The sequence below is a fragment of the Athene noctua genome, chromosome 3, assembly GCF_965140245.1.
Source record: "Athene noctua chromosome 3, bAthNoc1.hap1.1, whole genome shotgun sequence".
In the NCBI taxonomy this organism is placed as follows: Eukaryota; Metazoa; Chordata; class Aves; order Strigiformes; family Strigidae; genus Athene; species Athene noctua.
The window spans coordinates 4,832,654-4,855,286 of NC_134039.1; the positions used below are offsets into that span (position 1 = coordinate 4,832,654).

The 22,633-nt window shown below is 38.9% G+C and overlaps 1 protein-coding gene across 2 annotated transcripts in view; it reads right to left on the bottom strand.

Moving 5' to 3' along the window:
• The window catches only part of LOC141958853 (potassium voltage-gated channel subfamily KQT member 1-like), a 513,504-nt gene that overhangs the window by 436,036 nt on the left and 54,835 nt on the right, over nucleotides 1-22,633 (bottom strand). For both annotated transcript variants that reach the window (XM_074901810.1, XM_074901811.1), the window contains exons 7-11: nucleotides 18,410-18,550; nucleotides 10,407-10,517; nucleotides 9,313-9,408; nucleotides 8,322-8,450; nucleotides 5,799-5,961 (exon numbers count right to left, since the gene is read on the bottom strand). In XM_074901810.1, coding sequence (XP_074757911.1) covers nucleotides 5,799-5,961; nucleotides 8,322-8,450; nucleotides 9,313-9,408; nucleotides 10,407-10,517; nucleotides 18,410-18,550 — 640 coding nt within the window. The remainder of the gene's footprint in view (nucleotides 1-5,798; nucleotides 5,962-8,321; nucleotides 8,451-9,312; nucleotides 9,409-10,406; nucleotides 10,518-18,409; nucleotides 18,551-22,633) is intronic.

A 22,633-nucleotide genomic window follows, 5' to 3' on the forward strand; every position in this document is an offset into this window, starting at 1 on the left:
CCCTGGTGGACAGGACTTCTGTAGAGTTTAAAAAAACAAATGAACAACAGCACAAACTTGTCGTTGACCATGAGCTTATTCTAAGCCAACATCATCATAAAGACCCCTACCATGCGGAAAAATTTTCTTTTGCTCCTGAACAGCTAAATTCAGTCTTACATCACAACTGTAGTTAGTTGGAACATTTTCAACTAAACAAAGTTTCATCTAAATGTACTGTCTTTGATGAAGCAAGAATATTTTCTGGATTAAAAAAAGTCTAAACTCAGTTTTTCTCATTAGTAATATCAGGAAAAGTTTGAGGGAGCTGCAAATACCTTTTCTCTCTGTGCACCCCCATAGTCTCTGGGACCATCTAGTACAAAATCCCTACTCAAGCCTGGTGTGACCAGTGATCAAACCTCTGGTCCTAAATCAGGCAGAACGGGGAGTTGAATAAATGCAGAACAAAAATAAATTTTTAAACCTCAAAAGCTGCCAGATTTAATCAGAAGTAAGAGTGAGTTTGGCAGAGGCAGCTGTTCTCTTCCTCTCCATCTCCCCTTACACCACCCCCAACCCCAGTTCTACCATCCACTTTGGTCATGGAAGATAAACCTCAGAACTCACTGGAAGGTCTCAAGACAGCCAGCACTGAAACAGCAAAGACTGAAAACTTTCTGGTAGAGGTACAGAGGTGTATTTCCACAACTCTTACATGCAAGTACCATTAGTAGCTACAAGCCCTGAACTGACTGACAAATTTACAAGTTAAACAGCCCTACGCTGAATATAGATTCTCGCTTGCAAAACCACCAGCATCTGCTAAACTCACCTTAAGAGCATGATGTTTTTCAGAAGCATGGTATCTGGATACTTTCTCTTGCTAATTTGGGGCATATCTTTATGTTTTTTCTGACTTACTGACAGTTATGCAGACCCTCAAAAGCTTTGGTGTTTGCCTTATTCTCTTAATTTTAGCCACATGTTTTTTCTCACCTTTCACTCAGCTTGTCAGCACTGGAATCTATGAATCCACTTCATTTAAAATGTTTGCTTCTTTATATGTACTGCAGATTGTAATCCAGCCACACCACTGAGGGAAAGCAGCCCTTTCCCTGCCCTGCCCCCCAATGGAAATACAACCAGCTTCCAGGAACCACCAACCCATTACTAGATAGGTGAATTCTGGAATGTCAGCATCCAAACTAGCACTACAGACAGAATAAATCAACATTAACACTATTACACACTTTATGTAAGAGTGTTTACAAAGGTATTCTGAGGATCATTGAAAATTACAGTTCTGCCCCCCTCCTGGTGAAAAGTTACTCTTGTGCAGTTTTGCTTTAAATTGGGGTGTGCGTGTGTGTGTGCAGAAATTTGTCAGCAGGCAAGAAACTCCAGAAAGCAAACAGAAAAAGTGATACACAGGGAATTTTGGTTTTACCCCAGCAGAGATTTATCACTGTAAGATTCTTGTGACTTTGACAAATTTTACAATAATGACTTGTGTATACAACCTACAATAACTGACTGAATAATATATTCCATCTGCTGGAGATGTCCCAGGAGGCTGACCTTCAAGGTCTAAAAACTTTCATATTTTTATTTTTTTTTCCTCCCCACTAAAAAGCACTGAAACAGCTATTCAGTTCATTTTGAGAAGCAAACATTGCTGTGAGTTTCATTTGAAGATGAAGCTTCAGTGCGTGTAAAAGATTTCACTTAACAATCAAATGTTATTTGTTTTTCTTCTGTTTGGATCAGTCTTTATGATCTGTCATTCACTCTTGCTATCATAAGTAATTACCTTCTTGATACTTAGGCACCTTCTTTAAATCTTACAGGAACGTTAAAGATGACAGATAATTCATACCTGTCTTGTCATCCTGATAACAGACCCTGCTGCAGGAGAGTATGTACACAGTGGTTGACAGAAGTAAAGATCAAATTTCAAAACTAAAGAGAACAATTATGGCTATAATCTCAGGTGAGCATGAAATAATTGAGGGTTTTAAATCACTACATGAAAAAAAAATTCAACTCTACATTCTAGTATAAAAGAGGTCCTCAGTAAAAGCAATAGATATCCATGGAAAGAATATACTGCACTGCAGCACCACTATTATTTTCCAGAATTGTTTAGTCTTAAATCCATGTTTACTTCAGCTGTTCCTTTATAATTTCTTTCTAAATAGCTTCCTCATTTAGAGAATTCTGGCTTCAAACAAGGAAACTATTACTGTGGAAAACTTGGCATTCCCATTCCTGCAAGGACGGTCAGGTTCTTAGGATTACAGAGCACTTGACATTAGTCACACACAAAACCCCATGCATGGTGCAGAACTAAGTCAGGAACTGTTTTCCTTTTTGGTTATCAAGTTGTTTGCTTCAAGATTCCATCATTTATGGCATGTAAAGATTTCATTTCTACATTAGGCACTATATTCAATACACATTTTTATTACACATACATGATTATCTCAGAAACCTTAACGTTGATCATACCTGTAAGCTTTATAAGGCTTCGCTTTTCTCAAGCCTTCTTCATATATGAGGAAGGCATTTTTGCTTAATTTTGAAAGATATCCCTCCTAAGCAACTTTTGAGCAAGCCAAGAGGGTGCTCAGCAGACACAGACACATCAATATCATAAGAAAAAAAACCTTATTTTCATTAAAAAAGGTGTGCTCACACAAGGCAGATCCTGAATTAAGGTAAATTCCTCGTATATCAATGAAATTTTAACTTGATTTCAGTCTATTTCTGTCCAGAACAAGGATTTTTCCTAGTGGAACTGTTATCCTGTTGCTGGCACTTGCCAGGCATTTGTTTCATGTCTCCCTACAGTTTCTCTCACCTCTGACTGGAGCAGCAGAGTAGAAGAGCAGTTTTAAAGCAACTGCTCTGCTCTTCCTAAGTCAGGCCTATAAATGCGATCTAATTCAACCTCAAAGTTTGCCATCATCTGTAAAACATCCAGCCCTCACAACCAATGAATAAAATATTCCACTATAGCAACACTGAAATAGAAGCTGGCATGGCCCTTTTCAATTGCCTTTTTTATTATTACTATTTTTCTCTGCCTTTTCTACTTTCAGCTTTTTTTTAAGAGAGGAAAAAAAATGCCCCCGTTCACAGACTTGAAGCCTAGTACTTCCACTTCCCCAGAATAGAAGCCTATTAATTCTGGCAAGGAGAACTTCACTGAGAAATCAGGTTTAAACTTTTGAGAGGTGTCAAGAATGTTTAGTCCATTGAGCAATCAAGTTAGCCAAATACATTCCTGGAAGCTTTGCAACAGAAGGAATGAATCAGAAAAATCAAATGAAGTGTGACTTACCCCTGACACTGGCTAAGGCAAAATGTGAAAGAAAATGAAAAATAGATAAAAATTAATCGGCAAGGGAATAATATATATGGGTGTCTCAGGACAGGAATAAATTATACCAGCTATAATAAAAGTACAAGAAAAGAGTTGTAGAAAGAGTGGAAAAAATTCTTTCATTTTCCTTTGTTACCAAGCTGTCAGGCAGAAAAATAGACAGGCTTGTCTTTTCAACCTCTTTTCCCTGATGCACAGAGCTTTGCTCAAACTGTGAATGTTTAAGGAACATAGCTGTAGTGAATAAATGTGCACTGGCATAGTCCTGAACACAGACAACACAGTCCTCAACATCTTAACTGTCTTCAGAACAAGTTACACAAACACTGCTGCTTCTGTCCATCACTGACTGATACCACAACATCAAAACACACTCAGCAAAATCTGCTATTGCATGGTCAGTGATGGAAGCTGCACAGCTCTAATAAACATGCTGGGACTGAATGTAGTATTCTGTTAAGAGACATGTAGTTAAAGCAGCAACTTTACAAATCACGCCCTTCATCCCCTTTCCAGAACCATGTAAAAGCGCTGGAAGTGATAAATAACAATTAAAATACCACCATTGCTGAAAAGTAATCTGAGCTCAAAGTGACAGATACTAAATTTATAAAATAAAAAACCAGAAGTAAGAACATGAGGTGTAATTAAAACCTCTAAGAGTGGAAGAAAGTAACTCTTCCTCCTAAAATAGCAGTTCATGGCTATCAATTGCATGAAGCAGAGGCTTGAAGGTTTTTAAAACTGTGTGGGAGTCAGATGCTCCCACCCCGCACAGGTGCCTTAACATGTCACAGCTCTCAGGTCCCTGCTACTCCACATCTGACTGATTGCTTCAGCATGGATGAAATGGGTTACATTGACAAAACAATCTTAACAACTCACAGAATCATCGAGGTTGGAAAAGCCCTTGAAGCTCCTCCAGCCCAACCATTCACCTAGCACTGACCGTTCCCAACTCCCCCAGATCCCTCAGCGCTGGCTCAGCCCGACTCTTCAACCCCTCCAGGGATCCCGGGGACTCCCCCCTGCCCTGGGCAGCCCATTCCAACGCCCAACAGCCCCTTCTGCACAGAAATCCTTCCTCAGAGCCAGCCTGACCCTGCCCTGGGCAGCTTGAGGCCATTCCCTCGGGGCCTGGCGCTGGGGCCTTGGCTCCAGAGACTCATCCCCCCTCTCTGCCCCCTCCTGGCAGGGAGTTGCAGAGGGCCAGGAGGTCTCCCCTCAGCCTCCTCCAGACTGAACCCCCCCAGTTCCCCCAGCCGCTCCCCAGCAGACCTGTGCTCCAGAAACTCTGTAAAGTCAGAACAACCCAGTGAAACTCCTACCTTTATTTGTGTTCAATACAGAAGACACTACATATTCCCTCTGGGGGCAAAAATATTTAAAGTACTTTGTATTAAAGAAACCATGTCAAGACTACATCCATATTCTCCCCAGGCTGAAATTGTGCATCAGCTTCAACATCACTTAAGAGTAGCAATTTTATACAGATTTGATCTCCAAGTTTATCAAAGACAGATGAAAACCTAAGTCAAAGCACAACATAACATACCTTTGACTAGGGCCAGCATCTTTGGATATCACATTTAACTTGGCAAGGCTTTGCATGCCTCTATATGTGGAACATAATTCCTCAGACTGTGAGGAAACAATCTCCCCTTGAGCTAAAGATTTAGCAGATCCAGAACTAGCACAAGTTTCCCCAACCCCATCAGACAAAAGTAAATCAACATGAAGGTGGGGGGAAAAATTAGCTTTCAAAGAAAACCTCACTTTGTAGTAAAAAAAAATACAATTTCATACCCACATTTCCACTAAATGCTTAATTAAAAAAAGAATTTCACAAACAAAACAGTATCTTAGCTCAGCAGTGATATTCAGCCAGTTTCCAGGTTGAAATACAACAGCCACTTATAGCAACACACTAAATTTTAAATGAAGCAAGAAAAAACTCCACTTATCAAGACCTCTTGATGCACACAGGTATAAAAATATTTAGCTGCTCCTATCAATTTATTTGAACAATGTTTAAGAGGGTACTGTATAAAAGTAATTTTTCATGTTTTATTTTCCTGCCTTCAGGCTCTACATGAGGTAAAGTTTGAAGGTGGGGTAGATGTGAGGAAGCTTTCCATCCACTCCCAAGATAATTTGGAAAAGTAGAATTAACAATATGCCCAACATCTTGAGTTAGCTTTGATAAACAAAGCCAGCTCTTCTGATGTTCACACCACACGAACCCAAAGACTTCCTCTGATTTTTGTCCCCCTGCTTTTGTTATGTAATTGTCCTTGGTTTGAGGCATCTTGCTTTACTGATTAGTTTAAATTTTTTTTTTTCACAGGAGTTTTCCCTTCATCACTTCAATTCACTTTAGCATTTTTTTTTTAAGAGAATGTTGAAGTGAATATAAGTAAAAATAAGTTACCTCCTGGTTCATCAATGTAGAAAGACACATCTTTTTTGTCTTCTTGTTCATCAATATGATCATAAGTGATCTGTGGAACAGACAAGGAATTCTCTCCTGGGTTTATTACAGGTGCAGAACCGTTACCACAGCCTATTTTCCCTTTTCTTTTGTATCTTCTAGCCTGTGGTAGTAGAAATGGGATGATATCAGAAGATACTATCAGAAACAAAAAAGTACACACATGAACTTCACTATATGGTAAATTAATTTGAGGTTGTATTTTGTTGGTTTGTTTGGGCTTTTTTAAGAACACAAGCAAAATTCAGTGAAGGTGTTACAACCTTGGTTAATGTTTTTCAAAGTGGCTGATTATGAATTAGCAATTTAAATCTCAGGAGAAGATGCCTAGTACATTCTGAAAATCAGGTCTTGGGTAGAATTTCTCAAACCGTGCCCAAAACTCAAGGCACTCAAAATACACTTGAGTATACAACTGTTTGGTTGTAACAGCTTTCTAAAGCTCTAATTAAACATAACCATAGACTTTGGATTATGAACCAGGCACTGTGCAGCTTTTTCAACTAAAGAAAATTTCACCTTTTACCAAACAGGCTGAATGAGGTACATCAGGAGAAAATAAATCCTTTCTCTGGCCTCCAAAACGAAGTTCTTCTAATATTAGAAGCCCGAGAGGCAACCTAATATACACCCTACAACTGGTACATAAGAACAAGAAACCAAAGTTTGGATTCAGCTGGTTCCAAGCAAGGCTGGTCTCCCCCTGTGACTAGAAGTGACCACTCACATACTGACTTCATGGCCTGTGCTATCTCCTGGATGCCACCACCACCTAGCTATATAAATATTGCTTCTCACAGCAGAGCATTTGTTTCCAGTCTTCATGCCTACCTACCCTGTGGCTCTATTTCCACCTGTTTCTACTACTCACACACCTCAAAACAGAGGTAAGAGGCATGCTTTAATTTGCCTTTTGCTCCAATAACCTTCTGATAAGGAGCTGAGATCAAGGATTACTGCACTCAATTCTGCAAAACCCTCCGGCCACTGATGTGACCACTAAGCAGTTAGCAGAGGTAAGTATCAGAGAGAACGTATACTCACACATATCAACACAACTACCTGCAGGCTCAATATATTAAAAAAAAAAAAAAAAAATGGGACAACGCTACTTTGTCCAAGTAAACCAGTTTTTATTTCATTGCAGTCTGCATTCAGTCTTTTGGAATGCATTCTTCTGTTCAGCTCTGCAGCAATTAAAGATTTTCAAAAATCAAATGGGACAAAAAATGGTAGAAATAGGCATTTATTGTAGACTGTGGAAGCACTACTACACATCAATATGCTTCTAAAGGCAAAGATTACGGGCTCTCATAGCAGAAAAGGAAACAGAATTCTCTAGAAAACAAAATGCTACTGAGTGCAGGAGATGATCAATATATATTTAAGACTTTAAAATAAGAGGCTAGGTAGAGAAAGAACCAGTCTCCTTTGACAAGAAAAGATGATCCATTAGTAAAAGATGAAAGAACCATTACTGTATTCTTCAATTAGGGTTAACAGTTCACAGGGAAGTTGAGGTTTAATAATATTAGGAAAATCCCTCTCACTAAAGAAAACAGGAGGAAAATAAGAGCACTGAAAACTGTATTTTTTCCAGCTCTCCCACCATGAATTGCTGTTCGGCAACATGTCCTACCCAGCCCTACTTTCATCCTGGTTGTTCTGCCTCTAGTTAAGAAGCAACTAGTCTCGTGACACAGCTACACTCTGCTCAACACCAAAACACACACAGAGATCATGCTGATAGAGCTTCCTACACATGCTGTGGGGAAGTTGTACTGCAATTCTCTGCTGGGCAACAGGCATCAGTGGAATTGCAGTGCCTAAAACCAGACATCTAACATCACTTTAGAAGCCTTGGGTATCTGAGCTAGACCTGCTACAGATCTGGGCCTTTCTAGAAGGGGAGCTGAAGACTAAAATCTTGCCAATGAAACAACATAACTATGCTTAAGCTATCCCACCTGCGTGGACAAATATTATTCCACTTCATGGCAACCACAGCTCAGGAATTTGCCCAAATACGAGTACCATGGAGAGAAGTACTTGAGCAAGAAATGCGTAGATACCGTCAGCCACATGTTGAATGTGAATATAAAGTTTGAAACTAACTTTCTCCTTCCTTTCTGTATGAACTACTATGCACAATGGGAAGGTGTCATCACTGACTTACACTACCCTTTGAGAAGTTAGAGGAGATCTCAAAGAGGATAAAACGATGGAGAACTGGCACCTGTCTGACCACCAGAACAAACTTTAAGTTAGAAGAAATTTTTCCCTCTGGAATATTTTAAGGAAGACTAAACTAATCGTGATGTGGCATGAGGAATGCCATCATATGTGCCATTACAAATGCCTTTCTGCTCTCCAAATTGTTTGGGCACTTCATAAGGATTTTTGGCAAGTTATTCCAAAGAAATTAAACACAAGACCGGAATAGAGCTCTGCCAACTCTGTTACCTGTTTTCTCAGACTAGGGCTAGATGGCGCTGGTGGTTTTTGGGGATTTTGCACTGGTGGTGTAACATAGATCTTCCATGTTGCTGTAGAACTGCAGGATTTCTCTGCTGCATAGCACCGCCACAGAGTCTATAACAAAACCCAAACCCAATAATTTCAGTGAATGTCCAGTCACTGTTGTCCTGCAGGACAGGCAAGTCAGATTTTGCTGCAAATCAAACCGACAGCAAAGCCTTCAATTAACATAAACATGCCGCAAAGAGTTCTGACTGCAATCACTGTGCTACACCACACAACACCATGCCTAATAAAATACACTCTTCCCTGTGCATAACTGTGGTGAGTGTACTATGCACCGGGAAAAATACACTCAGCACACAGTGATCTTAAGTACACTCTTTGTAGCATTCTCTCTAGGAGCTGGGGTCTAACCCTGCCCACAGTAAAAAAAAAAATAAACCAAACAAGCCTCAAAAGTGAATCACCACAAGCATCATAGAATACTGCTGTTTGCCCTTTTCTGCAGTGTACCACATTTCAGTATTTCTGCACAATGCTACTGCATTTTTTATATTACCATAGAGAATGTTATGCTAGGACATTTTTCTAAACTGAAGTGTGCCTATGTATATAGGTATACACATCACCTCAGAATTTGGCAGATGCACAGGACCTAGGGGAATGTAAAAAGGAAGTTAGGAATTAAAGAATTTTTTTTACTGTTTCTTCAAATAGACTCATTGCATCCAGTTAGTGTTATTATGTCGGTGAATATCAGGTTAGTAAATCCTCTCACACTCACTCATTAACAGTGGGGACAGGCAATTATCTAATTCTCTCTAGTGACTGAAGTAGATCAAAAAGATAGAGATTAAACACAAGTTACAGATTTGTAATAAAGTCTAGTAACTGTGATTCCCAGTACTTTTACTACTAGGCCACAGTCCCTCTCTTAACATTCTCCTGAGCATTTTCCTGCTAGGGGCCTTACCTGAATTAGAGAAGCTGCAGCTGGGATTTGTCTGTTGAAGTGCTTCTGACGTTGCTTCTGCTGTACTTTTAGGGCAAAACCAGACCCCAGAATACCCTAAATATAACCAAAATTACTAATCAGGTTCCAGCATGGCTTCACATGCCTAAACCAAGAACTTAGCATACGAAATAAACAGATATTTTATTAAAGACTTTCCTAGAGAAAAAAATTGGAGTTTTCAAATATCCACCGTGACAGAATTCTGTTTATTCCAATAAATAAATTGAAAGCAGGCACATTGATATTGGCATCATGCAACTTCAATAAACAGCACGTGTTAATTGCTGTGATATCCAGGTAACATTAGGCAGAGGCATTCACGTTCCAGTGGTGGGACAAGCAAATGCCAATGTCACATGGCTGATCTACAGCTATTCTTTACACTTATTTTTAATTCCTTACTACAAAAAAAAACAAAAAAACAACCCACAACTAAAGCCAGAACCTCGTTTCATTTTCCAAGCAAATTGAGCAAAGAGGCCAAAGACATGCTTTACAATTTCAGCGTTTGTTAAAACTGTGACAGAAGAAATACTTTGTCTTTTCTAATTGTTTTGATGCTGTTGTCTTTATTTTCCCCCCATTCATTTATCTGAAGAGCCAAAAAGCCCAAAGATGCTTTACAGTACCATGTAGGAAAGCAGATGCAGTTTCCTAGACCTCTGCTTTGTGGCAGCATTCCTCTTCTCACAGGACCCCAAATTGTTATTGTATAATCACAAAATAGCAGAAACAAAGGAAGTTTCACGTGACATGCTGATAAAAAACCCTCTCTTTACCTCCCAGAGCAACCTCAGTTCTCTGAGTACTGAAATTTATTCTTACCTTCTTCCTGGTCCACATCTCTCTGAAATGACTGCAGTAAAGATACAGCAGTTTTATTCACTTATGTGTGTGCACAGACACACAAACATACGCTTGAGGATGCGTGTGTGCGCACATTCTGAAGCGACACCCAACCCCATTATTTCCTAAGGCACCAATTTAAAACTACCTAATTGTGAGCCCAACTCAGACATACACTTGAATAAAATGATCCAAGTTCTACTTACCGCTGGCAGAGCAAAGAAAGATATAGCAAATACTGAAAAACAGGAAGCTATTGTCTTCCCAATCCACGTCTGGGGAACTTTGTCTCCGTAACCAATTGTTGTGACCGTTACCTAGGCCAGAAACAAACACCTGATTCACTGCAATGCAGCACCTTTTTTTTCCCCAAAAAAAGAAAGAGAAAAAGTAGAGTTATCAAGAGACACACATGGATCAACAGTGTTTGGATTTGTACATAAGGAAGACACAGGAGTACACTAAAAATCACTGCAGATTTATCCTGGTTTTACGTTCTTTAGCAGACATTCACAACCAGCCACTGTTTTGGATGCAACAGTAGAACCTAGGAGGGCTGTTCTACCAGTTTGTAGCTGCTTCCACCCTCCTAAAACTACAAGGAATGACCCTGTGAGCTTGAAACTTTAGGCTTAGAGTTTTTTCTGCTTTTGCTTTTAAAATGTAGTTCCACAGGGTTGAGAAGAAAGCCTTGAAAGTGCTGACTTATACACAACCAATACACAGACCTCTGCCAAACTCTGCAGTCAGGCAGAAACACTCGCTGCAGTTGGGTAAGCTATGCCCTGGGCTAGCAAGAAGAAAAGAGGAGAACACCAGCAGAATCTTCATAGGCAAGAGGAAGAACACACAACCCTTCCAGACCACATTATCTCCCAAAGTAAATATGCCAATAGACCATTAGACCCACGTCCAGCTTTTCTTCCTCCCTCCCACAAATACAGTTCTTTGCCACTCAAACCTGCGTTTAAGCCATCATATTACTGTACATGGATCTGCTTGTTGCTTATAAGGGTGGAGCAAGGGCCAGGTACTCCCTAAGGGACAGGGATCCCAGAGTCAAGGGAGATAACGTAGCCAGGAGTGCAGTACCTCCTCCATCAGGACTCAGTCCCATCATATCCAAGCAAAACAGATGCAGAAGTAACAGCCAGGTTCAACAAAGGCTCAAGATTATAAGGCAATATCACAGCAAGGAAGCAGGTCTGATGTCAAGCTAGGGAGTCCACCAGCAAGCCAGGGTTAAAATCAGGTCCAGCAGTCAGTATATGAGTCCACAGCGATGAGGCAAAGCCAGGATTATCAACCCTCAGGATGAAGTCAGGATCAAGGCACTCCACAGCCAGCCATAGCTGCAGTTGAGCTAGAATCCACCTTGCCTCTAGCAGTGGGCTGAGCTTAAATAGAGCCCCTGGGTGTGGGTGGAGGCCACAGGGTGATGCTGGTCAGGGTCATTAAGCTAATTAGTGCCTTCAGGGCCCTGATAACAGCCTCCCCTCTCAGCAAAGCACTGTCCTCACACAGGTCTGGGATCAGTAGGGACTTGCTGTAGAGGGACTAAACCACTGTGGGGGTGTCAGGCCACCATTGAAAAGCCACAGAGGTAAGAAGGGCCTGAGTGGGACAGAGAGTTTGGGCTGTTTCTGATGAGCCCCAGCAGGCTGGAAGATGAAGCCCAGTGGTCAGTAAAGGGTCGGTGCTGGGGGGGGGGGGGGGGAGTCAGAGCCCAGGTGAAGGCTGGTCCATCAGAAGGGTTTGTAATGTAACAAGGGCCAGCTGCTCCCCAACAGAAGATGATCCCAAGGAGGGCTCCCAGGGCAAGTCAAGGGAACCCCACAGCTGGCCACACAGGGGCCTCACCACCCTGCACCCATCCATCCCCACAGCAGGGCAGACTCACAGACAGTGGCTGTGACTGACAGAGTCTAACTCATATGGTGATATCAGGGTGATGAGGTAGGTCTGAGGTCAAGTATGGAAATCATAGATTGAGCTCCAGATCACCAGGGCTGAGCTGGAGACCAGTTCTCCTCCCCCACCGCTCGGGTGGGAAGTAAGTACCCAGGGCTGAGCCTAATTAGAGGCCGTGGGTGTTGGGGATAGCCCCAGGTGTGGCTGCTCAGAGTCATTAAGGCTTTTTAATATACTCAGAGCCCCGACACTGCCATAAAATGGTATAAGGAAGATGAGTTTTACCCCTGAGAAGTAGAGGGCTTCTAGTAAGGAAATGAAGAATTTTGTCACTAATACCGACCACTGAAGAACTCTTTAAATAGAAAAAATGTATTTCTATTTGAGAGTACCAGCCCTGAACCCCATCCCACTCCCTTCACTTTGCCTTGAATGGTAGCAGAAATACAGCCAAAACAGACTTAATATGTAAATTTATACTAAATACAAAAGAGGATGTGGAAATACTGCCTTTTATGGGAAAAGTTGCTGACAAATCCTTAGATATTATGAAAAAAATAGGCTTGTCAGAAGAAACTATCAGCAATAAGGCACAAGAAGAATACATTTTTGCCTGTCAGAGCAGTTTTACAGAGAGCTGGAAGGAAGATTTGCAGGGAAAAAATGACCAAGTACTATCAAACTAAGTTTTTCCAAGTTAAAAAAAAAAAAAAAAATCAGGCTTGCTTTTATTCATCATGAATTTCTCACTTGATGAAGTCAATGTAGTAGTATCTATATCCTCTAATGAATATCGTTATTTTGAACTCCAAACTGCTCTCAGCAGGAGCTCTGTCTTGCCAGGTGTTTGTCTGGATTTAATGTGGCTTGCCCATGAAGTGCCTCAGGTGCCGTGTACTATCAGCAGTACAAACAGATGAGTTTTCCAGCCCCCAAAATTAAACCAGATCCCCCAAAAGTCAACTGTGAAATACAGTACGTGCTAGTGGGGAGTGGAGGAAGTTAAAGCAGTGTTTCTTTAATGGCACTTCAGCTCCTCAGTGCACCCAGATGACCCCTTAAAGTCTGGGATTTTTCCTTCCTTTTCCTCTCTCTCTTTTTTTTTTTTTTTTTTTTCTGATGAAAGACTTCTTGGGGTTTTTTTGTTTGGTTTGTTGTTTGTTTGTTTGGTTTTTTTAATTTGAGTTCTCAAGCACTCAGGACTTAAAAAGAAACTGCAGTAATGCTGAGCTGCCTTAGCGTTACTATGGAAGACAGCATGAAAGCTGTAACCACAGAAAAGATGATTTTCCATCTCTACAGCAGGGATTTGGCTGGCAGATTCCTGCAGGTGCCTGAACATGTCCCAGAAAGTTTCTCCCTGGCTACCTTAAAAGGGTTCCTTCTTGGCAATCTAATTAGTGCATTGAAGTATGTGGAAAGGATTATAAATAATGTAATTCTCTGGCTTTCTTAATCACAACCAGAAGCTTTTTCTAGTTGTATATCCGAAAGTTACTAGCTAACTGCTTAGAGAAAGTTTAATAACTCGGCTTTGGAAAATGGCATTTCCTTCCTAACACAGAGTTACTGTAGCACGTTGCAGCTGGTATGCACATGTTCTAACACGTATGTACTCTTCCAAAAGGAAGAACTCTAATTTAGTAGAAGTCAACAGAGCTTCTCACATGCTTTAATTCAGGCAGGTGTCCTGAATTTTGGGGACTCAGAACCGCATACCTCAAAAAACGTTTTAAATACAAAGGGGTTTCAAACTGCTACCTCTGGCACGGGAATTTACTACTGGAAATTCTGAGCAATTGATCCCAAGGATCTCTGCCAGTTAACATTAATTTACTGGAGGGACTATTTAACTCAAGTTCAATGGTACAGAATAGTCCACTTTGCAGCAAAATCAATAACCATTACCAACAGCAAGAGACGAGCGTGGAAAGGCCAATAGAAGAGAAACCTCATACATTGCCCTTCTTTTTTCCTCAAGAAAAAATACCCAGAAAGGACAGAAAAACTGCTGTGACATGGGTTGCAATTCTGGCAGACTGACAGTGCTGTTGGAAATGCTTTTGCATGTGTTCTCACATGCTATAACTTCTGAAAGTGGCTTCATATAAAATACCACAAGCCTTTGATATGTCTTTGCAGTTTAATCTGTGTGCATTAAACCTTGCATTTAACTGGAGCGAGTGAATGTAGTTAGCATTTAATTCCAACTCTCATTCATTCTTTATTTTCCGTTTTCTTCATATTTAAACCATTCAGGTCATTTGTATCAAGTTCAGCAAGCTTGCACTTTCTACTCAAAGCAAAATGTTACCCATAATACACTCTGTGGTTTTTGTCAGACACATAAGACTTTCAAATACTTGCTACCAAGGTTGGGTTGTTGTTTTTTTTTTTTTTTTTTCCTATGGTTCAGTTTTGAAAGGCAGAAGTGAAATCAAATTTCACTCCCTAGTAACTCCACATCTGTGTTTCTATGTTACAGAAGATTTGAAAAGAAAAAGAAACTGATTCACTTTGTCCTTTGTCACTATTCCCAGCTGTGAACTGCACCTGCACCGTGACTCACTAATGCTGAGGAGGCCTCGATGTCTGAAAAGCTTAAACAACAATTTAAACAGTGTTCTTCATGTGCCTCACACAGCTAGAGAAAGACAAAGCTGATTTTATCTTGCTGTTACACAAAACAAGTCAAGTTTTTGAAAACAACAACAAAACCCATTGAACACTTTGCAAGGCATATACATACACTTTGAAATACAGATTCCAAGTCGTCTGTCTCAACAAGGTAAAGTAATGCACATTTTAAACCGATCTGTTGGTCTTCATAACTGTACTCCCTTTAAATCCCTTGAGTCCAAAATATTAACAAAATCTGCTCGTATAAACACATCCTTATTTTTTTGGCCCCATTTTTTTACTCTTTACTCAAATCAAGGCTGTAGCTATTAGCCCTTAAAAATGTTCTGTAACTAATTTTTAAACATTCAATGCAACTCATAAAGCAAGCTCTAGATAACTATAACTAAAAAAATTAAAAAGAAGGAAAGGTAGAAAAAGTACACTGGCTTCACGTGGAAGTTTTATTACATGCAGGAATGACCCATGCATGAATATACATGAGCAGAAGTGGATGCTAAAAAACATAACTAGTTCCCAATTGCTGAAAATCATTTTTTGTTTTCCGCTGTACCTTGCTCACCTCAGTTTGAGAAGGGGTTCTTTGCTCCCATTCAGACCTGAATCGGGGCATTTCTGGCCTTTTGCAATTACAAGAATTACTTTATGACATTACTCGTGACCAAAGACATTGTGCAGAGCAAACATGACTCACCAGCCTTTAATGATTACATATTAAATTAAGACCTCCTTACTAATAAACTATATGCTTTCCATTTCTTTCACTGTTGTCATTCTAATTCACATGGTACTACAAACCTCTTTGGAACTTCACTATGCTAGAAAAATTTATGAGATATTTCTCATAGATTTAGCTGAACTAGCACAATCTTTTATGGGAGCCCCTAATGCTGCTGAACTTCCCACGAGCAGCCCCACTTTTAATTAGACGTACTTCACAGACTATTCAGCTAGACCATTAATAAAACCAGAAACAGTAGCTGTGTTCCACTGTTTTCAGTCATGTGAACACTGGTATTTGAGCTGAGCTGCTCAAGTATAATAGCAGAATAAGTGAGCCTGTGTACTGGTTTATTTTCTTAAAGTAGACATGGGGTATCTTTCATAACGTCAATTACACCATAATTGTTTTACTTTTGCTTTTAAAATATAGCTAATCTGTGCTTCTGGGACACTTTTCCTCCACTAGCTAGAGGCTATCTCATGTCTATAACCATGAGGTTTTATGTTCTGAAAATTTTATCATATGTCTATTGAGGACTTAAACAAGTGATTGTTGTACGAGCTAGTTCATAGTTTCTTCCCAGCACATTAGATAATGAGGTCCATCTGGCCATTTAGTGGATTTTTCTTTTTTACTAGATTCTTCTTGGTTTGTACTGTTTTGCACAGCCGTAGGTGATACTCTACAAATGAAATGAATACCTGACAACCTAATGACAGGAATTTAATGTTTAAAATATTCTTTTATACTCAGCGACTTAAAAAGTGATAACTTGGGCTACATATATAATATTATATTTCTTATAATAATAAATAATATTATATTTCTATATGCTTCACTGAAGTGGAGGCTAACACAGCATCTAAATTAAGGATTAGAAACATATATCTATGAGGAACTTTTGTCTGCCTTCCCAGCCTTACTCACCAGTTTATTTGGATGCAGATAAACAATTGGTTTATGGTCCATTAACTACGTTAGCATTTTTCAAATCTATCATCTAAGCACAAATCCAGTTTACTGGGTTTCAAATCACTCTTGAAATATATCCTTCTCTCTCTGGAAGTTGGTGGCTCTGCATCTGTTATAGTCCTCTCGTTTTTGTCTGTCACTAACACTAATGTGATGGATCTCCTTGGATTTCTTATAACGAGACAGCCAACTCATAAAATATATGAGGTTCTCTAGTGGGGAAAAGGGACCACAAGAGAAGACATGCTTCGTGCAACAGCTAATAAGGAAGGAAACCATGAGTCACAGTAAGAAACATGATGAGAAGAACAGTATGAAGGGAGTGTAGAAACAATCCAGTCTCTTACTCTGTTCATAGATATCTATCCCTTTTTCAACTCTTTCTGAGCATGCACACAATAATTACCACAAGGCTCTCAAAATCCCAGTTCCCCCTTAATGATATTTTTTTTATTTATTTCACCAAAGATTTACATTGACCCTGACTGATGATTGATATCCGAAGTGGTAGAAGAATCTGTGAAGCTTTGCCAGCTGCTTTTGATGGAGCTATATTTACAGTGAGACATGGAATTACCAAAAAAAACCCCAGGAACCTGTAACCTGCATCAAGGTCTGCATTATCACTGGGAGAATGAGCTTTACAAGAAAAGATCCATAAAAAATAGTCATTAACCCAACTTTCACAAATAGAATATATTTTTAAAGTTATGCACCTTTTGCAGATAACTACATGGAGTTTAAAAGGAGTGGTATAGGTTTTGGAGGGTGTTTATATTCTTTCTGAAATGTGGATTTCAGTGTGAAATTTTTGTATCTGTAAATGTCCTTTGCTAAGGACTTGCTGTCATGTTGTAAGGAACTGAAGGAAGGAATGCTTCAAACATTCATCGACACACAAAACCTCAAGGACAAGCTGTGGCCGTTGTGATTAGTCTAAGGAATGTCATCTAAGGAAGCAGGAATGTATTGGAGGATGCACCCCCCACTCCCTTACGGTTGTATTGACAAACTCCTTAGATAAACCCCAGAGGGGAGAAATGTGGACTGAGTGAAACCAAATGTTTCTCATCAAGCCCAAGGACCTCTAATCACTGAATCCACTGCGTAAACCCCATACTTGATGACTATTGTGTAAGCCTGAAGAGGTGACAAGGCCTGATAGGAGGTGAGGATTTCTGCCCCAGAAGCCAGATGATTGCTCAAGAAGCATGAAATCAGCAAAACTCTGTGGGAACTGAAGAAAAACCAAAAGGGGGCAGGGTGAGCACAACCACCAACTCAATTGGACAAGGGGTGGTGCACCCCATTTCTCCCTCAATGTATTCGCAGAACCCCTGCTCCACCTTTTTCCTTGTCTCTCATGGAAATGACTTTGTGAAATATCTGCCTATCCTTGTCTAGTGTGCTAATTAGCTGATAAAATGAACATAAAAGGCAACAAAAATTTTGCTGTGTGTACTCCCAATGCCCAAGATTACCGGACCTGAGACAACGCTGGATCCAGGGGTGGTGATCCAGATTTCTTTGACTCTCTTTCTCTCCTTTCTTTTCTTTTCTTTCCTTTTTTTTTTTTTTTTTTTTTTTCTGATAGATTTATAAGATACCTCATTGTTTATTATCCGTTTCAAAGTTTAAATTGTTTTCTACCACAAGTAAAACATTTTAACTGGTTGTTTGGCATTGTTTCACCTTAATTTAACCCCACAGGATCACAGAACCCTTGTGACTCTCTGGGCTCCCAGTCCAGGTCATGACACATGCTTTCACAATAAAGTTTACCAAAATAATTTAATTGTATGTATTAGATTTTGTTCTTGTATCCTTTTTAAAAGGTTGTTGAGCTTCCCTACAGAAATAAGTTCTGTAAGGAACAAAATGCCGTATTTTTTTAAAAGATCAAAACTTCAACAGAAAATTTTGTGCACTGTTTGTGCGTGTATTTTGTGGGTAAAGACTTACCACACCCCACCAAAGGGCATCAGCGTAGCTGGAGAAACCTGTCTTTCCATCCTCATCAACTGCATCCTTCTCAGCAAGATAAACAAAATAGGATGAAAAAATTAATCCCAAGAATCCAATGTACAACGTGGTTATGAGTTCCTATTAAAAGAGAAAAGAAAAAAGCACATAAGGTTTACATCATATATATTCTATCATTGTAAAACAATGTAAATATCTAGGGGGTTTTTTTTGCATCGCAGTAGAAAACTGAGTAATTATATTTCAGGTATGAAATTTCCTTCCAATAAAAGAGGTAGTTCAGTGACTTGGTTTTTATTCAGACTAAAGAATTCAAGAAAGCATCATTTATACAAGATCATTTGGACAGCTAGATGTAGGGTGGGACATCTCTCCTCTCTTCTGTCTTGTGAATGGGAATCATTCCATTTAACTGCCCACTCAAAATACCAAATGTTAATAGGTTTTAAAAATAGTTTAGAAATGCACTTTATGAACAGTACGCTAAAATAACAGTTATGAAAAAAACACCCACCATGTCTTGTGATTATGACCATAGCTAAGAATGAACTTGTGTATCTGATACTTACATTGCTTAAGACTGAATGCGGATGCCTTAACAGTTTGATGTTTAGATAAAATAAAATCTTAAGATAAAATATATTAGGTAGGTGTAATCTCTACTTCAGTCTTGAAAAACAGACTGTTTGAGGCTACTCCAGTTTACCAGAAGTGACTTTTGTTAGGATATGATACAGTCCTTGTGAATGTATGAGTTTTCTCTGTAGAATTTTGCATAGGAAAGTTGTATCCAAACTGATGACTTAGAGACAGGATTGTTACAGTCTTCAGAAAAAATGTGATTGTCCATTTAAACAAGCAAAAATGTGTGGCGTCACAGATGCAAAAATGTGTAAAGCTTATAAAAGCAGCTTTATATTGTAAACAAATGAGATATTCACCTACCCCTAAGGATAATACTATACCTAGTTATCAGGGAAAATAGCTTATTTTAATTACTTAAAGTTTACATGCTTCAATAGTTAACACTTTTTATTCCTTTATTTTCTTTGCACGTAGTTAATCCTCTTTATTATGAAACATCATATTAGATCTTCATTGGCATCTTCCTCACACTCTTGACAGAGTTATTTTTCTTTCCTTGGATTCAAACTAATATAGGAAGTAAAGTATTCCCATAAGATAAATTTAAAATTAAAACCTATCTAAGAAGGATTGTCTCTACTTATAAAGTATGCCAGGTTTTCACAGATTTTCTGTAACACTCTACCCATGTTTCTTAAACTGTTTGTGAGGGAAGGTTCAGGTTTTATCATGAAACTTCCTTCAGTTTTTTTCTTTTTTCTGTCTTTAATGATGACCTAAATAATGAATTTTGATAGTATTCAGTTCTGCCCATGGGCAAGTCTTTTAATCTAAGCCTTAACGTTTTGCAGGTCTGTTTGCTAAACAAGGCATCTGAAAGAGGAAATAAAACTTGGGGTTTCAGTAGTTCAGATTTCTATGCCGGTCACCTTTTCTCATCTTTTTCTCTAATGATACTGATACACCGTGTACTTATAGATATGCCTTCATTGCTTTGAAACATTCCTTGTGTTTACATTTATAGTTGACTATTTGCATTTCTCTAATTTTTCACAACTTTTTGTTTTGCCTACACAATGATACAATGATTTTTTTTCAATGCAAGACAAAACTCTTTAACACCTAAGACTGTAAGTTCAATGATCCATAGAAAACTACAACAGAAACGGAGGCTCATTCTTGTTGCCTGCTTACCAAGAAAACGCTCTGCTTTCACCTCTAGTTGATTTGTCATTTCCCTTCACATCAACAGAAATCTTTTAGTTACATTTGGCATGTTGCTTACTCTCAGATATTAATAGATTTTGCATGTTACTGAGGAATGGCCATCGCTGCTTCCTTTTGATTTTGTCTCAGAGGACAGAATTAGAGAGTAGATGATACTTGGAATACTTCTGTGTTAAATGCTGGGTTTTTTGAGAAGCAGACAGAAAAACGTGCTTTTCAGAAGTGCTGCGCATAGTCTTATGAGATCGTTTCAAAGTGGTTGAAATATCAGCAGAACTACTAGGCTTATTTCACCATTGGCATCTCCCAGCTCTAATCCTATTCATCTAAAGACTGAACTCTTTTTAAGTAAAGCCCAAATGAAAATGTAATTGCCCTAGATTTATTCTAAATGTCACTCCATGTTACATATGTATAGAGAGACAAAATACTACGTGCCTATAATCGTTAAGAACAATGGCAGCAATCTAATACATACTGCATTTAAGAGAGAGCACGGGTTTGAAAGTATGTGTCAAGAAATATGGATGGATTGGTGTCTACCAATGTCAAATAGCATGAACTGATACACAATCTCAAAGCAAAGAGAATTTTGCAGAAATCAGGCCTTAAAACTTCACATTTATATGATTTTTAAATAGATAAGAGCTTAATAGAGTGCTGCTTAATACGACTGTTTTCAGCAAGGCCTTTCAGATACATATATGTAAAGGAAACAGCAAGAACAAAACCCAAATATGCACAAAGGGAAATATGAATATTGAGAGACTTGAGTCAACACATTTTTTTTAAACTTAGATTTATATTTTCATTCACAATAAAGACCACACAATATAAAATTCAACACTTAAGAAAAATGCAAGAAAACCCCAAAACCACAACTCGTCAGTAACTCCCTCCTCAAAGCAGTAGAAGACCTCCCAAAGCAAGGTGAGGAATAAGTAAAACTAATTGAGAGGCTTACAAGCTGGAGCTGGATTGGCTAACTCAGTTTTTCAGTAAGCTGCATGATTTTTCCACGTCTTTCCATCACCACATGTGATATTGAATCATGTTTTGTTGCTTTTGGCGAGAAATGCTAGTATAAGCTCAACCTGCTGAAAATAGAAGAGCATCCTAGCCAAACAGGGCCTGAGTGAGCTAATACAGCTATATGTAAAATTCCAAAACACATGGAAATCATTGGTGACAACTTTAGTAAGCTCTGCTGAGCCCACAGAGGTCCAAGTGCTTGTTATTTTCACAGGTCACAAAGATGTGAATTTATTTTCTCACATTGTTTAAGGGTTTAGGGTCCCATTTTTTTTTCTGAAAGAGTACCAGATTCAACAAATAAATGAGGAACTTGTACTCTGCCTGTAAAGAAAAAGCAGCTGAGGTGTTTTTGTTTTGTTGGGGTTTTTTTAAAACAAAAATTTCTTTAAAAGTCTGGACAGGAATAAAGGTTCCATTTTTCCTTCTGTTTGGTACCACGCTAGGGTTTCAGCTACCCTTGTCCAATGTCAATACAGAACTGTGTGTTTGATTTTTTTTTTTTTTTTTTATGAATGTGTTAGTGGGTGATCTGCTTTGACAAGTACTACAGATCTGTAGAGTTTTATATATCATCATAATCACTTCTTTGGATTAGCAGAACTTCAGGTGCATTTATTCACTTCTCCAAGTGGGTTTTTTTTTCTTTTAAATCACTGAACTTATTTATGTTTGTGACATTTAAGACTTAAGTGTTCTATTTTGGAAACAGTATTTCCAGATTCTTGACTAAATCTCTGAACACCCGCAGGAAAAAATTCTCTCAAACACCTCTGTCAGTAAAGTTAGCAAATGTTGGGAAAGTGTATTTGGATATCAGCTCTGCCCTAGCCAGATATCCAGGCAATGTGACCATAATAAATGAAGACCACACAGAGTTGGAGCATTAAAAGTCATCCTGTTGTACAGGATGAAAGTAGGCTTTATTCTAGAGCACTTTGGTGTGCATCAGTGCTGCACAGCCATCAGGACATAAAACTTCCTACAGCACTGGGGGGAAAAAAAAAACGAAAGGAAGAAATGTAACTTTTAATATTAAATTAATCTTTTGGATTAAGTAGCTCCCATTCTCTGCCCTGGAACAACAGTTTTCTAAATAGCAAATGAAACAATATCTGTGGGGAAATCTATAACTACTTGTTAATATCTGGAGAACAAATCTACACTCCTAAGGAGTAAGTTACAGAACCACCCTTACAAGTCTGATGTAAAGATTCATAGAATGATATTTATTAGCCCTCCACAGTATGGAATGATATTCAAGATTTGAAGGTAAATGATAAAAGTTTATTATGTTCATAAAGCTAACTTGGCTTTTCGTCAAGAGTTTCCATGAAGCCCTGAAGAGAAGTCTTCAAC